The following is a 16,393-nucleotide window of genomic DNA, read 5'->3' as shown; positions in this document are numbered from 1 at the left end:
CACATATATTCGAAGCGCGTGAGGTATCCTCCGGCTACCCGCGAACCGTGACGAGTCCGAAACTGATTGATTGATTGATTGATTGATTGATTGATTGATTGATTGATTCGTGAGGTTTAACGCGCCGACACCTCACAGGCGATGAGGTGCGCCCTAGGGGAGGGCTCCGGATTAATTTAGACCACCTGGGGATCTTCAACGTGCACGAAATCTCGAACACACGGGCGTTTTTGCTTTTCGCCTCCACCAGAAAAGCGGTCGCGGCGGCGGCCTGGAATCGAGCCCGCGTCTTCGTGCTCAGCAGCACAACGCCTCCGCGGCGGGTGAGCCCGAAACTGTAAATCGAGTGGGGCCCCTGATGAGAGCGCTCCAACTTCGTTCCCGGAATGATCGACACTGCCTGGAGGCGTATGGCTCAGTGTGTTCGGTGCCGACGACTTTGATTGGCCAGTTAGACTCTGCGAGCGCTAGGTTCGTTACTTTCCCGACAGAATCGCGGCCTCAGAGCCCCCCTCCCCTCACTCTTACCGCCCAATCATTTCTTGCACAGACCATCCCAGCATCTCTTAATACTTGCAACACAGCCCGCCTAAGGCGGTAGCTTCCGACGCTGGGTCACGTTCAGACAAGCACCTTTGATACACCTCTTCATGTGCGGCCTCCAATCATAGCACTCAGGGTATTCTCAGGAATTCTGCCCAGGGTATGGACAGAATTCTCTCTGAATAAGCCGACATCTTTCTTTTTATTCCCTCGGCGTGCCCCAAATGGCAGCTTCATTTCGGCTGTCTTCATCAATTGGCTGTGCGACTTTTATTAAAGGGATCGTGGAGACAAGGTACACGTTTGGTTCGTTTGGAAACTGCATTGACGTAGTTTCCAAATTTTTTCACAAGACCGGTGGCGTCTTGTAAAAAAAAAAAAGTAACGCATTCTCCCATAGACCGGTTGGGTAGACCGAAAAGCTCTGATAAGATATCTGGACACCCGGCACGTCCGTGAAACAGGGCTCTCCACTACGTCAAAACTGTTACCCGAAAATCGCGAAAAAGGAACGGTTCTAGATACGACAGTACACGCATCGATCATTAGGAGTACAATAGTATACCTTTAGCTCATAGACTACGTATCGGTATACATTTGAATCGCTCGCAGACGAGTTCACTTGGCTCGCGAAAAAAATCGTCACGTTGCATCGTTTTTCGCTTTCGATTTTGGTATTTGCAGGTTCGACGATCGATTGGACGCACTTTGAGCTTTTGCGCTTCTCCCAGCTTTATACAGGAAGTGATCGTAAATTTTTACGCGAACTTTTGAAAAATAAGCTACAAGCTAGAAATTCGAAAAAAAAACAGACGAAGCAGTGGCGACTCACCGCCCACTATCTCGCCGTGTCCTGATGACGTCACAGGGCTTTGTTTGGGCGATTGGCGGAGGTACAGAGACACCACCAAGAAAGATGACTGCGCCATTGCAGAGGTGCGCGTCTACAGTTTCGTTTGATCCTGCCAATTGAATTCTAACGTGCAGTTAACACGCTGATAACTGTGTCATTTGCATTCCCGCTATTATGTTTCTATTTAAGTCGTGTGGCGCGAAATTTGAAAGCTTGTTAATTGTGTCTTTTTTTAATATCTTTCAGGATGAAAAAAAAAAAAAGCTGAATGAGTTACCCAAGGGTAACTGTTTCAAACTAAATAAAGTCGTCTGTCTTCGTGGCCCTTTCAAAAGTGGTTCGGTTGCAACGCGCTTGGTAACACACACCGGTTAAATATAGTCCGGCCTCAGTGGCTAAGGCGTTGCGCTGCTGAGCACGAGGTCGCGGGTTCGATTCCCAGCCGCGGCGGCCGCTTTTCTGATGGGGGCGAAAAGCAAAAACGCCCGTGTGTACGAGATTTCGGCGCACGTTAAAGATCCCCAGGTGGTCAAAATTAATCCGGAGCCCTCCACTACGGCGCGCCTCATCGCCTTCATTGCGTCGGCGCGTTAAACCCTACAATCAATAAATATAGTCCGGCCAATTGACCAGCCGATCTACAAGACTGATTAAAATCTGGTGAAACGTGCAAATTAGTGTCCCTAGACAAGGGTACAGACTATCGGCACTCTTTTCTCCCATTGTTCCGTCCCGCCGCCGTGATCACTGGTCAGTTCGCATCACGTGACATTTGCTTACACGGCGACGGTTCACGGGCGCCGCCATTTTGTTGCTTATTCGTTTTCTGTCGGCCAACGGCGGTAGTCTCAGCTTGTCCTCCCTGCTCTGCGGCTGCGCGCTAGTGGCGTCGTTCCGAACGCGAATCAGAGACGACGCGTTTCGCATCATTGCAGCTGCAGAAGCGTGTACGAAGATGCCGCGTTTCTGCGTCTTCGGCAGTGTTATTTACAAATGCACTCGTCCAAGTGAGCGGTGAGGCCGCAGAAGTGGCAATATGGCAGCACTGATAAACACCAAAATGGCCGCCGTTGCTCCTGTGCGTGCCTCAGTGGTACTCTGTATCTTATCTAGCGACGCAGGTGTAAACTACATAGAATTGAATGAGTTGAAATACTTTGAATTTGAAAGAATTGAATTGAAAGGCGTTGGTTTTGACGTTATACATGGTTGCGCGACCAAGCACGTTCAATCCTAGCTATCTGAGCGAAAATTAAGCTGCATTGTTTGTGGCCGCCCCCTCCCCCCCTCAAAACAAAGCAGCGATCAGCGAAATTAAATAAATGGATAATGAATTGCGCACAACCGTAAACGATCAAATATTGAAGCGAACAAATGAAATGCGCGCCCTCAGCACTTGGTTTACAATCCTAACCTCTGCCTGCTGCGAGGTGCTCGCTCTTTAAAAACGCTCACAAGCGCACGCGCACTGTACGTTAACGATTGCAATGCTCTTTCTTCTTTCTTTCCGCCCATGTTGCTACAAGTTGAAGGGGCGCTTCGGCCCAAAGTCCCTCTAGCATTGATTTGGCCATGAAGACAAAGTCCAAGTTCGATTCGTTAAAAATGTCCTTCTAGCATACAAATCGTGACTTGTATAATCTCTCTTTTTACCAAATTGGGGCACGTTTCTCGGAAACGACAAAACACTGTAGATTAACACTACAGCATAATACTAATAAACCGAGTTTCAATTTACATGCACCGTGACGCCACTTCGTCGTACAAAAGAAAAATAAAAAAAAAATCGACAGTTCCCGCTCAAACCGGAACGAGAAGGCTGAGCGGAAGAAGAGAAACCCGGAAGTAGAACTGCACTGATCCAACCGGCAAATTTGTCCTCGGCGATGTCCGCGTCCGCCGCTCTGTGTACAAGGCACTCGAGCGTGCGTGTTGACGAGGACACACAGAGAACACACCTCCCGAAAAAAAGAGGACCACGGGGATATTTCCCGCGGGAGGCAGACAAAGGGAGCTCCGGTGCCAACTGACCGACGGCTCCAGCTGCGGTGCCGACGTTTGCGCGCCGACACGGTGGCTAATTTGAACAAATACGCGCCATGTTTCTATGGGAGGCCGAGCAGGGAGATAGGGAGAGTACGGCGAACCGAGCCGCATCTGCGCACGGCGGAAACAACGCGGGCCAAGTTGCCCTACCCAAGAACGTAGTTACCACAGGGGGGGGGGGGGGGGGGGGGTTCGGTATCAGAACACCCCGATAACCCCGAAATTTTCTGAGCTGTGCATTCTCCTCTGTCTCCTCCTCATTCCGGCCTTTTTGTCGTCCACGTTGTTCACACTCCGCATCGGTATATTAACCAAATAAGAAAATTATAGACGAAAAATGAAAATGAAATAATGTTTGCGCGCAGGCGCTCTCACCTTTTAGGCTTTTTTTTTTTTTTTGCCGACGGCGGACAACACCGCCCGAAAAATATTTCTGGCTACGCAACTGCAATACCCTCCCAATAAACGTCGACGGTGTACTCTACAACAGCAGTCGTACCCGCTCTTTTTCGGTGAACGCAAAGACGATGGGATACGGAGCAAACCCAGTGCTCGTTTCATTTATGGCGACCTTTTGTCATAAGGGCAGCATAGACCATAGCTCGATGAAAGTTGGCTCGGCTTTGATGTTAATAACAACAACAAAAAAACGCGACTGTCGGCGTAGTGGATGAACACGACAAAAAACCGCCCTAGCGGCTCATCCACGCAAGTCACGTTTGCCGCGTCGTGATACGGTTCAGGTAAAAACGGCCACTAGCTGTTGAAGTCGCCCTTCACATAGGTTCTCTATAGGGCTAGTATCCACGGGACTAGTCAAAGCAGTGTACGCACCGTATTTATTCGAATATTGCTAGACCCTTTTGGATGCGACTGCAGCTCATTCACTCGCCTTGTCCCTGCATCCGGCGTCGTCGGCGTTGTCGTCGTCGGTGTCCGCCTCTCCCCCATTCTCCTCGCCGCGCGAGATGCGCTCTCCGCCGCTCACCCCGTCTCCTTTCTGATGCCCCTCTCTCGCGAGGGGCATTAGATTGGATTGGATCGGCTTGGCTTGGATTTTATTAAAGTGGATTGTGTTGGATTGTGTTGCGTCATAGCCGCGGCAGACGCACTGGCGCCGGCGCGTCCCCTCACCGTTATGCGCGCTATAAAACGCGGTGCCTGTGCCGCTCCGCTCCATCGTTCCAGCGCCGTTCCTCCGCTGTCCAACGCTGCAACGTGAACCTTCATCGAGCTACGCATCTACACAGGGGTTCCCGCGAGGGGAGGTGGGAGTTTTTTTTTTTTTTTAATACTTCTTTTGATGTAGGGCGACCAGAAACTGGTGTATAGTGAGTAACTCTGGTTGTTCCAACCTTTTTGGCCGCACCGGGGCCGAAGTCGGTCAGCGTCTAATGGCCCGTTGTTGGGCCAAGCAAATTTGGTAGCTTGTGACTCAGCCCCTTTCCTGTTTCCGAGAAGAAGAGCCTGCGGCGACTGGGTCGACAGCATACCTGCTCACACCTCACTCCTCGCCTGAGAAGGTAGTGATCGCACTTGCTATACCCTCGTTCGTTCCCCACAATGAACAACAGGACGACTGTCACTGCTTCTTATCATTTGTCCATCGAGTATTTTTGTGATTCTGTTACGTTAACAACACCTGCGACGAATTTCTCATGGCTTCAGGTTGCAGACTGTACACGAAACACCGAACTTATTATTGTTGCGGTTGTCCTCATCCACGTCCAAACTAAAGTTCCTCGATACGCTTTCGTTCATACGCTTCATCCCAACCATTGGACTGAAATTCGTTGTGTAGCGTGCGCAGTCGGATTCAGTCACGCCTAGCTTTCGAGCAACTTCCGCGCGGGTCTTAAATTTTTTTCTTGATCCTTTGCTTTTCTAAACCGCGACCTCAGTGCCGGCGTTGGGCAGTTTTTTTTTTTTTTACAGCGCCGTGTTGGTATATTCTTCGTATTTGGTGCATGCTGCCTCCAAACGGAAGTGCCTCATACCCTCACCACACCAGGCGTTCACCCCCTACCCCCCTCTTCTGTTCTAACAACACGCTATGCGGCCGCTAGAGGGAAGCAAAGCTTGCGCTACCAGCTGCTGCTTCTTGTCCGTTCATTAAAATTCAAGTCAAGTCATACTTCACACTTCAAATTCATACTTTGTTGTAATCGCAAGGTAAACCTTTAGTCCTCACAGAATTTCGAAAGTTTTCGAATCATCCGACCGCTCGATTTGAGATTCGCATTAAAAAAAAAAAAAAAAAAACTCGAATAACCCAAAGTTTGAGTAATCGAGTTAACCGGATTTTACTGCATGTTGCACGTATTTATGCAACTGGAAACCAACCGCCGCGCAGCTGTATTTTCCCGTCCCGCCCACGAGCTTCCTGCCAAGTTGTCACAGCACGCGCGCATGCGCAGTTCGTTCCCGCGGCAAGGCCGGATTACCAATTCCTGAATCCATCGCAGCCTTGTTGACCCGCTAAACAACACCCGCGCCAGTGTCCTTCTTGGAACACGTAGGGGCGAGTGTACACAACGTTTCCTTTTATGCGAAACAGCAAACAAAGGTTTGGCCTGTTGACAAAACCTTTCCGAACGCGGGGAGAAAAAAAAAAAAAAAACAGCTTAGTCTGGCGCCGGCGCTGTTTGTCGCTGGGAAGCCGAATCAGAGAACAACGCATTTAAGTTCTCGGAGCGAACAAACAAGCGATGGCGGAAATTAGACACTTCAGAGTTCGCATCTGCGTCACGTGACTACCGTCAGCAGCGCACAAACGGAAGCGGATGGCGTGTGCGCGGGCCGGAACTAAACAAAGGTTGGTGCGAGGGTTGTCGACGTCACCACAGTCTTTTCTCTCAATCAACGCACGAAAGATAACGGCGGGTTTACTCGGCATCCTCAAAATGTTGCAACGAGTCCCTACGGCGCAGGCAGCCAGCGGCGGAAATTGGGAACGCTATTTCTAAGAGGATGCCGGACAAATATGGGTGCTGGAGTCTAGACGGAGTACGTTAGAGCCCGGTCAGTAGAGTGCATTAGCATAGCAAGTAGCGTACGCTATGCTAGCGGCGGCGGGAACCGGGACCCAATTGCGCATGGACGCGTTTGTTTCTTGAACGGGCGGCCCGCCGCGCCATTCCCACGACAGTACCGTAGCGTACGCTACTTGCTATGCTAATGCACTAGTAGTTGTTCTCGCTGATGCGCCGCGACGGCATAAAGCATCCATGAGCGGCCGCATTCCCAACCTGCCCCTCGTCTTGAGGTGAACTTTTTGAATAACATACCAGATAGCAACAAAGACTTTCAATTGAAATTGCAGTTCGTGTAAGACACGAAAGTCATTTATATGTATAAATATAAGGATGAATTGCGCTTCACTAACCCGCCGCGCCGTCAGTCGAAGCGAAGTTTCTCCAAATTTGGGAGCAACTTTCTCAAGAACACAGTTCGAACTGCTCCACCTATCGTAAGATATATCTATACTGTTTATATTGGCGGTATATTAGGAGCCTGTTAAGCGACACTAGACGACGCTGTTCCAGTAATGCGTCTTCCACTTACCGTGTGTTATTATTTTTTGTTCCGTAGAAAGAACGTGAACCCGGAAGAAGAAGGATTTGAACCCGGGTCGCCACAGCCGCGGTCAAGTGCGGTAACTACAGCGCTAACCCGGTTCCTCACCGGGATGGAACGAGAACTATCAGAATGCGTGCCACATGACGTATGAACGTGACAGCACCGCAAGCACGATGAAGCGGTGAAAAAGCCTTCGACAATCGCTGGCTTTCGCCTTCTAATCGTTTAAGAGACTTAAGTGTCCAAAAAATTTTTCATTTAACACTGAAACGATTGATTTGTGATTGTTGGGGTTTTACGCGCCGACGTAACGCAGGCGATGAGGCACGCCGTAGGCAGAGGACTCCGGATTAATTTTGACCACCTGGGGATCTTTACCGCGCGCCGAAATCTCGTACACGCGGGCGTTCTTGCTTTCCGCCTTCATCAGAAAAGCGGCCGCGGCGACCGGGAATCGAACCCGCGACCTCGTGCCCAGCAAACACTGAAACGAATGTAATTGTTACATGCTGCATCACAAAAGTCCCAAGAGAGCTTCTGCTTTCGAAATAGGCGCACGATTTCACGCCAACGCATTAATTTCGGAAAGCGCTTCCCTCCCTGCAGATTCGTCGCATCCCAACAAATTGCCCCGGAGAAGCTCTGCTTTTTTTTTTTTTCAGTGTTGTCATGGTTCAAAAACAAAACAACAACAACAACAAAAACAAAAACAAAAAAAACTTTTCCTTTCAAATTTTTTTTTTCAACCGCTCACATCTCTAGCGGGGTGGTGAAAGCACTCTTCTCAATCCCTTCCCCCGCACGTCTTCCTTACAGAGTTAAATTATGAAGGCGCACACGACCAACGACGGATTGTTATTAATTGGTGATTAATTATTACCTAGGCTATTAACTGAAGAGACGCCGGAAAAAATGGGGGGGGGGGGGGGAGAAAACTAAGAGCGAAACCAAGGTTTACCACGGGAACTATGCATGCCAGGGGTGGATCAGCTAACAGCTAACTTGAACCAAGATTTAAAAGAAAACACAAAGAAAGGACGAATAGCTACAGGAAAACCGTGCAAACCCAGATAGTTTAGGCTTCGGCATGAATGGTAACAAGCTGTATTTTTCAAGCTTTCGAAATTATTTCGGTACTAGCAAACGTTTAAACTAGAAGTATAATCCCAAAGATGTCAATAAGAATTACATAGACCGCCTCGAAAAACGGGCCCTCTACAATCTGGCGTTTTCTTCGCGATATGGCTTTCGCAATTTTCTGTCGGGGAAGGGGGGGGAGGACGGAAAAAGCCGCGAAATACACAAAATACAAGAAATACCACGTAATCCCGGGTGCACGTGCCACCGCTCAAGCGACTTCTCTCGAAGAGACCTCTGCATTCGTTTATCGCCGCATCCCAACCGGCCACGCCATGTAGAACGGCTCGATCGACTCATCGATACGCCAAGGCAAGCATTATCAGAGAGTTTTAGTATAGCGGAAAGCACCACTTTAGCGCGCCCATAGCGTTAGCGGGCACGTTAACCGTAACGAGGCGCTATCAGTTTGAGATTGCGGCGCGCGAACAGCTACAACACTATACTAAAACACTCTATCATTCACTGCGTCGACTGTGCCAACCTGCCGTATAGCTCAACGAGAACACCTTAGATGAACACACGTTTACACAAAAAAAATATGTACCATCCCGTCCTAAAGAAAGCTCAGAGAAGCGCGACGACTTTTTCGCATAAAAACTGCGTCAAAACCTTGGCTAAAACATGCGTCCCACCGTCGCTGTAAACGCGCGTCTAATGGAACGTCAAACCTCCAAAGACCCAAATCACGAAGAAGGAACCCATGCGACGATTTTTTCGCGCACTAAGCGCACTACGAACGATCTAAGTGCACACCGATACGTGGTTTATGATATATAAAGGTGTACTATTAATGTACTCCCTCTTCATCATCGATGCGTGTATTGTCTTATCTGGAACCGTTTCTTTTTCGCGATTTTCACGTAACCATTTTGACACAATCAGGGAAGTCATGTTTGGCGCACGCGCCGCGTGTCCAGACATTTTATCGGAGCGCTCTTTTCGGTCGACCCACCGGCCTATGGGGAAATGCAGTAGTTATTACAGAGAGCGTCAACGGTCCCACTGAGATAGATTTCCCTTTAAAAATTTGACAGCTTCATCGACCCCGCATGTTCAAAAGAAATAGAAGAAATCCGGACGATGTATGTAATAAACGAGAGGAGTAATCTAAATAATTTGTTGTAAGTATCCGGTAGTAATTTACCCGTTTCAAATCACGCCACCCGTCACAGCAGCGCATTTATCACATGAGCGGAGCGGGCACGCACCATGTGAAGGCGCGAAGCCCGGTACGACGCACTGATAAAGAAAAGTAAGGAACCGTGTACCCATGAGAGCTCGGCTGGGAGGGCTCAAGCATAGCGGTGCGCGAGCGCGTATTTATTTGCCAATGCCCGCATTTTCACAAGCCTCTTTTTATTCGGAAAAATAAACCAGGCAAATTACACGGAGAAAAAAAAAACTGTGGTTAATTCCTCTGTCACAGGATTCGGTAAAACACGAAAGTGAAATGTGCAGCGAAATGAGCATGATTTGCGGGTCGGCGGCTGTCCTGTGGGTGTGCTTGGCGAGCGACGTCCTGCTGGCGGGTCGCTTCGGAAAAGGTGTACTAGCGTAATTTCCGTGAAGGATATGACGTCAGTGAAATCTTGGTGTATCCCGGCATAAAACACTTTCGGGTTAAAATATAAAACCCGAAAACGAACAACCGTAAGTATAACGTACTGTTTAGTACTACATGTTGCTTCCCCACAAGAAGACTTTATGTGCAGGGGTGCACCCTTTACAGGCCGCTTGCTTTGTTGCACTGGCGTCACTTCCGTGACAGATATGACGTCAAGGAAATCTTTAAGTATCTCGGCCTCACTAAAACACTTTCGTGTTAAAAATTTTGCCGTCAGTCGGCACTAAAACGGATGTAATACGGACATCCGCTAGAGCCGGAATGGACGTACGGTGGCCGGCCGACGGACGTTCGGTGGTTGCTTGGGCTTGGCTGAGCTTGAAGGTCAAATTGTCGCTTCGAGGGACCAGCCGTGTTCTGGTTTCGTTACCGAAGGAGTGACAGGGCTCCGCATAAAAAAAAAAAAGACCACCGAATACGGAACCACGTGTTACTCCCTTAAAACGCCCGAGGGTCTGCCACAACAGCGTAACGCCGCGGAATGACAAATAACTGCAATCAGGCCGAAGTAATCAAATTACGAGTCTGGGCATGTGCGCATTCGTTCCGGTAGGGTGGCTTGATTCCGCCGACGGGCGGCCGACCCTCGTCCTGGCTGCACATTCGTTACGGTGCAGTGTGACTCTCCTCTCCGGTAGCCGCGCGCGCAGGCGCAGTCGGGTCCACGTACAAACGGTACACACAGTAAGCTAAGAATATAGTTATAGCGTTGAGGGGAACCGGTGGGTAACCAACACAAGTGAAAATAAAGGGAACTCCAAGATGATTTGCATCACCACGTAGTTCCCTTCGGGGAGATGGTGTAATTTTTTGTATCTTTCAAATCTCCCACCGGCACTTAGTGCGCACAAAGCTTTCGCTGCGAATAAATCAAAAGCAACGCACGGTCTAGCGGTGGGGATGCAGGCGTGCACTCACTCACCGTTGAGAGGGAAAGGTTAGGGGCCGACTGTCCCATGGTCGAGCTTCGCATTCGGACCAAATTCGACTGCCCCGACGTCCCTGAAAGAGAGAGAGAGAGAGAAAATCAACCTCAGATCACTTGCATGCAGCGATAGAGAGTGTCATAGGCTGAAAAAATTGAAAGCAAAAAAAGGATGGCATAGCAAGTTGAATACAGAATACAATACGGTAAACAGAGTATACGAGCATTCGAGAAGAAAATAGGGAAGAACAGGCAAGCGTAACAGACCCCAAGCACGTACCCAAAAGCACACATGCCAAAACGTGCAACCAGTGTGTCGCACCGTCCAGCCCATTACAACCATTCGAGTTGATTTCGGGCATTGTTTATATTGCAATAAATTCAGTGGTTGTCGGCAACGGTACCTACAAAAAGTATTTCTCTGGTATTTCGTTTAGTAGGTGTAAGTCACACGCTGTCCAGTTTTCATGGGAGCGTCCTTCTTGACGATGTCTGTCGTGGTTGTGACGCCAGAAACCAGTCGTGCAGTACTAGGTTGATGACGCCACCTGGGGGTACCGTACCGAAACTTAGATCGCCCGACCAGAGGTGGCGTACTTGGGACACTTGCGCGTCCTGCGGCGTTATGTGGACATTGGTTCGTTTGCAAGTTTCCTCGGTTGCGGCGATATTCGAAGATGACGTAGCTCGTGGTATGCATCGATAATAATTCGTTAGTACTCGGATTAACTGAAGTACTACTTACAACAAACTCGACCACATGCATCTCTTATTTCGGTGCAAGTGCACGAAAAAGATCTATCCCTTTAAGCGAACTCTAAATTCCAAAAAAGTCCGCACGTCATGCTACAGACAGTTGGCACCAACGTTAAACCTCCACTGCAAAGCTATGTAGATACATTTATCTTTTTGTTTTCGCAAAGTTTATTTCTATTTAGCACTTCCAAAAACAGAGCGAGTTCCGTGAAAACACCGGCTTATTACCTCACTGGTATGCGCACCACTTTCATCGGAAAAAGCGGCGCCATTTTGGTGGGCTGAAAATCCCCCGCCTTTCTTTTTTCTCTCTTTTTGCCATCCCAGGCTAGAAAGCGTACCTACGGCGGTCATCAACCGATAGCGTCCACTCATACGTATGCTCTTCACTAAAACAAGCGAGCCAACGTAAAATTTCTGGTTCATGATTCAGACTTCATGGAAATCTGCACGCGACAGACGCTCATCTATGTCGCGCACTCATCGACTTCGCGGCAACGACACTGAACTCGTGCAGATTTGCGCATCTGGAAGTTCGAAGGAAGTGGACAGAGGGACAAAGATAACTGTAGGAACACACAAAAAGGAATATGTTTCAACACTGATGTTGGAAGAATGTCGTATATTTTGTTGACCTTCAACCAATGACATTTCATATCTAAAGGGGGGGGGAGAGATATCCTCGCCGTCGGTCATGCCGTTTGGAAGTGTCCATAACTGTGCCTGAATTATTCACCAGCACTTATTGCTACTACGTTATACCATTACTTACATTACTATTTATAATACTCATGTCACACGGTAAATCTAATGTCCTCCAAGTTGAATGACATTAGCTGTTAATGGCATTCGGTTTTTCCATTCGGGTCTACACGGCGAAATAAATGTCATTTGGGAGTAATAGCGGTGACCACCGGCGAGCTCACAAAACCGCAAAATTATATTCCAGGTGCATCTAATAGAAAAATGACATTTAGTGCTTAAGACCTTACGATACCGAATGACATTTGCGCGGACCATGCTACACGCGAAGGCACTAAATGTGTTAGGCATGATGGCGGCAATGACCAAAAACAGCAATGCACTTATATTTTAGAAGTTTTTTTTAACGTGCAGTAAAACGTCTTTGAAGGGTTAAAATGTTTTCTTTTTTTTTGTGTGAAAGCAAACGTTGTGAGAAATAGTGTTTTCTAAAAAATGATGTCAGCCGTTTCAGACAGTGGCTTCATTGATTGATTGTGGGGTTTAACGCGCCGACGCAACTCAGGCGATGCGGCGCGCCGTAGTGGGGGGCTCCGGATTAATTTTGACCACATGGGGATCTTTTATCGTGCGCCGAAATCTCGTACACACGGGCGTTTTTGCTTTTCGCCTCCATCAGAAAAGCGGCCGCCGCGGCCGGGAATCGAACCCGCGACCTTGTGCTCAGCAGCGCAACGCCTTAGCCACTGAGCTACCGCGGCGGGTTGACAGTGGCTTCAGCAGTTGCCGTTGCCTGCCAGCGGTAGTCAATCCAGAAAATTTAAAACGACGAGCAACACGATGTTTTGCCGTTTGCCGCTGTTGTTGTTGTTGCGCCTTTTGGTATGGCACATACCCAATCAGGGGATCGGCCAATCAACAGAGGATGGTTAAAATGAATGGAATTCTTATCTAATCACGAGACATTTAGGAAAGATAATTTAGACCGGTTTGAAAAATGAATGGGAAAAAATAGTGAACTTCGTCTTCTTCAGGACTTAGCCACCAAGAGTACACAAAAAATTGTCTCATTCCGATGTTAAGCTACGTTTCCGCGTCAACACTCTGGTGCTGAAAGTTTCATTGGTTTCATTTGGTGCCCATCGCGTTCGAGAGTAGGCAAATGTAAGGCGTTCGTGAAGGCGAATGAGTTTTGCGAAACTTCTTAAACCAACAATGACATTAGAGTGAATGGCATTAGATTTTTCCGTGTAGCAGCGAATTAATGGCATTAAAATTGAAAACCAAAGGCATTAAGTACTTAATTTCATTTTTCATGTACGTGCGGCGCGGGTATAAAATGTTTTCATACAAAATAGTTTTTTAAAGAAAACAAATATTTCATTTTTTAATTAGAAAGAAGAAAATAACCGTTTTAGGTGACATAAGTAGGCATCACAGGCCGAGACAACTCCGCAATGAATCTTTATCAGGGTTGGGGGACGAGGATTTTTAACCCGAAAGTGTTTTATTCCGGGATTCACGAAGATTTTACTTCCGTCATATCCATCACGAAAGTGACGCCAGTACAACAAAGTAAGTGGCCTGTAAAGGGTGCACCCCTCCACACAAGATTTTATGCGGGGAAGCAAACTTTATTGCTAAAGAGTACGTATAATAGGGTTGCTAGTTTGCAGGTTTTATATATTAAAACGAACGTGTATTATGCCGGGACGCACCAAGATCTTACTGGCCTCATATCCGTCCCGGAAATGACGTCAGTACAGCTTTGCCGAAGCGACCCGCCAGCAGGACGTCGCTCGCCAAGCGCACCCACAAGACAGCTGCCGACCCGCAAATCATGCTCAGCTGCAAATTTCCCTTTCGTGTTTTACCTATTCCTATGACAGAGGAATCAACCATAGCCTTCTTTTGTAAGTAATTGCTCGTCTTTATGTGAAAACAACATAAAGAGAAAAATATAATATTCTTTGATTTATTACTGAACTCTCTCGTCTAGGACGCGTGACTGATGTCGAGGTTACTTATTTGGCCGCTGAATGAGCTCCCCAACCTCATTTAGCTGCTAAATGCCATTCACCTCAAACGTCATTCGGTATTCTCGTGTATCGCCAAACTAATGAAATTTAAAGCAAATAACATTTGCTCTAATTGCCATTAGATTTGCTCTGTGACGAGGGTACAACGCGCCTCACGGTTGGTCTCTGCGAAGCCGAAGCTCTGTGAGTGTACTGCAAGTGCGCGGGTGCCCATGCTTGTTCGAATAATCCGCCGCCGGCAAAAATAACGGCACCGCCCGGAAAATAGCGGCACCAGCGCCCCCGAATACTCCGGTCTTGTAGAAGAAGCGACGCGTTACCAACTTTCTGCAGTGCCTTCACTTGCGCTCTAGTATCTAAATGGCACAGCATCCACGAAAACGAGAAGCCAGCGGCTACTGCGGTTGGCTTAGGCAATTACCTTAAATGGTGTCTGTTGATTGCTACTATCGGTCGCTAAGCCGTAAAACCACCGTTACCGAGCCGCTCACAATGTCATAATACAGCAGTGTTTCTCTACCAGGAGTGCACCCGGGACCCTTTTCGGGCTTGCAAAGGCGATGGGAGACCCCACGGTGACTTAAACGGGCCATGTAGACAAAATAAAAGTTTTTTTTTACTCGAAAGATTGGGTGCTTTATTGTGCCCCCAGCAATTGTCCGGCACAAAACAATCCGTTATTCACTAATAAATTAATCATGTAGCTTGAAATTTTGATTCTCTCGCCACGTCAAGTCTTCGTAACCAGGACAGGCCTTCAAGCGAACGTTAGTACGCGTTTTAGTCCGCAGCAGACTGTGGAACGCCTTGTTTACCATCAGTCCTCCTAGATGGCGCCACCATACTGCGGAGGACCGCTGTCCGCCTTTGCTTTGTTTCTGACCGTATTTTCACCCCACTTGTTTCTGTTGCGGTTGGGCAATCGTTTCGTGAAACATGGGGTTTGCTCAACAATGGGATCACGCCAGATAATGTCTACGCTAATCGGCCAGTGTCGTGTGAGACCACCCCAAAGCGCCAGACTGCTGTGCAGCTGTAACAAGCATAGTGCGCGCTCTACCAACAGCAGTACGCACTGGAGCACTTATGTTTGCGTGTAATTTCGTAACTTCCATTGTTTACCCCACCATTCTGGTTTACCCCAACCCACCAAAATGAATATGCATAACAATTATGCGAAAATAGCTAGTTCTGTAAGCTTATAAGCCCTGCCTAATTTCCGTTTGCTTTTGCCGGCCCCAGCCAACCGCACGTCACAGGTTCGAGCGCAGGAAATGAGCTGGTGAGTCGCGAGGCCAATGCCTTCTTTCCTAATTATACAGCTTATCTGAGCGAAGTTTACGCTAAACGCGGTGTCAGTATGATTCTAACGAGGCAATCTGGTGCAAGGCTGGTGAAACAGCAGAGCTGTCCCTTCGTTGGAGACCCGGCTGTTGCACCGCACATGGGTTTCCGAACTTGCCGCTGAAAGCTCTCCGCGATTGGCGGGGCCGCATTGTTGCGTCCGCAGGCTTTCACATCTCTCCCAAAGTGGACCACGCGCTTGAACCCGGGGCTGCCCACTTCGCGAACTCGGCGTCTGTAGCGCGAACTCGACATAATGTAAATGACATAATATATTTATTTAGTTATTTATTGGACCTGCTGGTCAATATTTAGGCCCAGGCAGGAGGGGCAACAATACAAAAAATACTAAGCAAAACAAGACTAGCATCGTCGTTGACAATGCAGGAGGTACATCAAATGCATCAAAGTACTTTACACACTCCAAGACGGCAAATCACTACATAACCCCAGTGCAGCCCTAAGCAAGCAAGAAAAGACCCTCTAGTTCTTCTAAACATTTGCCGGATTCAAACACACCTGGCGGCAGTGAGTTCCACTCTGGCACTGTGCGTGGGAAAAAGCTGTTTTAAAAGCAGTTGTGCGAGCAAAAATTGGCGTTTGATATTTGATTGATTGTCAGGTTTAACGCGCCGACGCAACGCAGGCGATGGGGCGCGCCGTAGTGGAGGGCTCCGGATTAATGTTGACCACCTGGGGATCTTTTATCGTGCGCCGAAATCTCGTACACACGGGCGTTTTTGCTTTTCGCCTCCATCAGAAAAGCGGCCGCCGCGTCCGGGAGTCGAACCCGCGACCTCGTGGATAGCGTTAGATATTTGATATTCATATGTACTCACGCG

General features: G+C 48.3%; 1 protein-coding gene across 9 annotated transcripts in view; it reads right to left on the bottom strand.

Annotated features, from left to right (window-relative positions):
• Positions 1-16,393, bottom strand: part of LOC144162335 (microtubule-associated serine/threonine-protein kinase 3-like) — a gene marked incomplete at its 3' end in the record, with an annotated part of 489,334 nt that overhangs the window by 136,468 nt on the left and 336,473 nt on the right. For all 9 annotated transcript variants that reach the window (XM_077692817.1, XM_077692820.1, XM_077692818.1 and 6 more), the window contains 1 exon segment: positions 10,708-10,787. In XM_077692817.1, the coding sequence (XP_077548943.1) occupies positions 10,708-10,787 (80 nt within the window).

This window comes from Haemaphysalis longicornis, unplaced genomic scaffold (assembly GCF_048455015.1).
Source record: "Haemaphysalis longicornis isolate Haplotype H1 unplaced genomic scaffold, Haemaphysalis longicornis Haplotype H1 scaffold_12, whole genome shotgun sequence".
In the NCBI taxonomy this organism is placed as follows: Eukaryota; Metazoa; Arthropoda; class Arachnida; order Ixodida; family Ixodidae; genus Haemaphysalis; species Haemaphysalis longicornis.
Note: the sequence above shows the minus strand (reverse complement) of the source record. Positions and strands in the feature narration are given on the sequence as shown.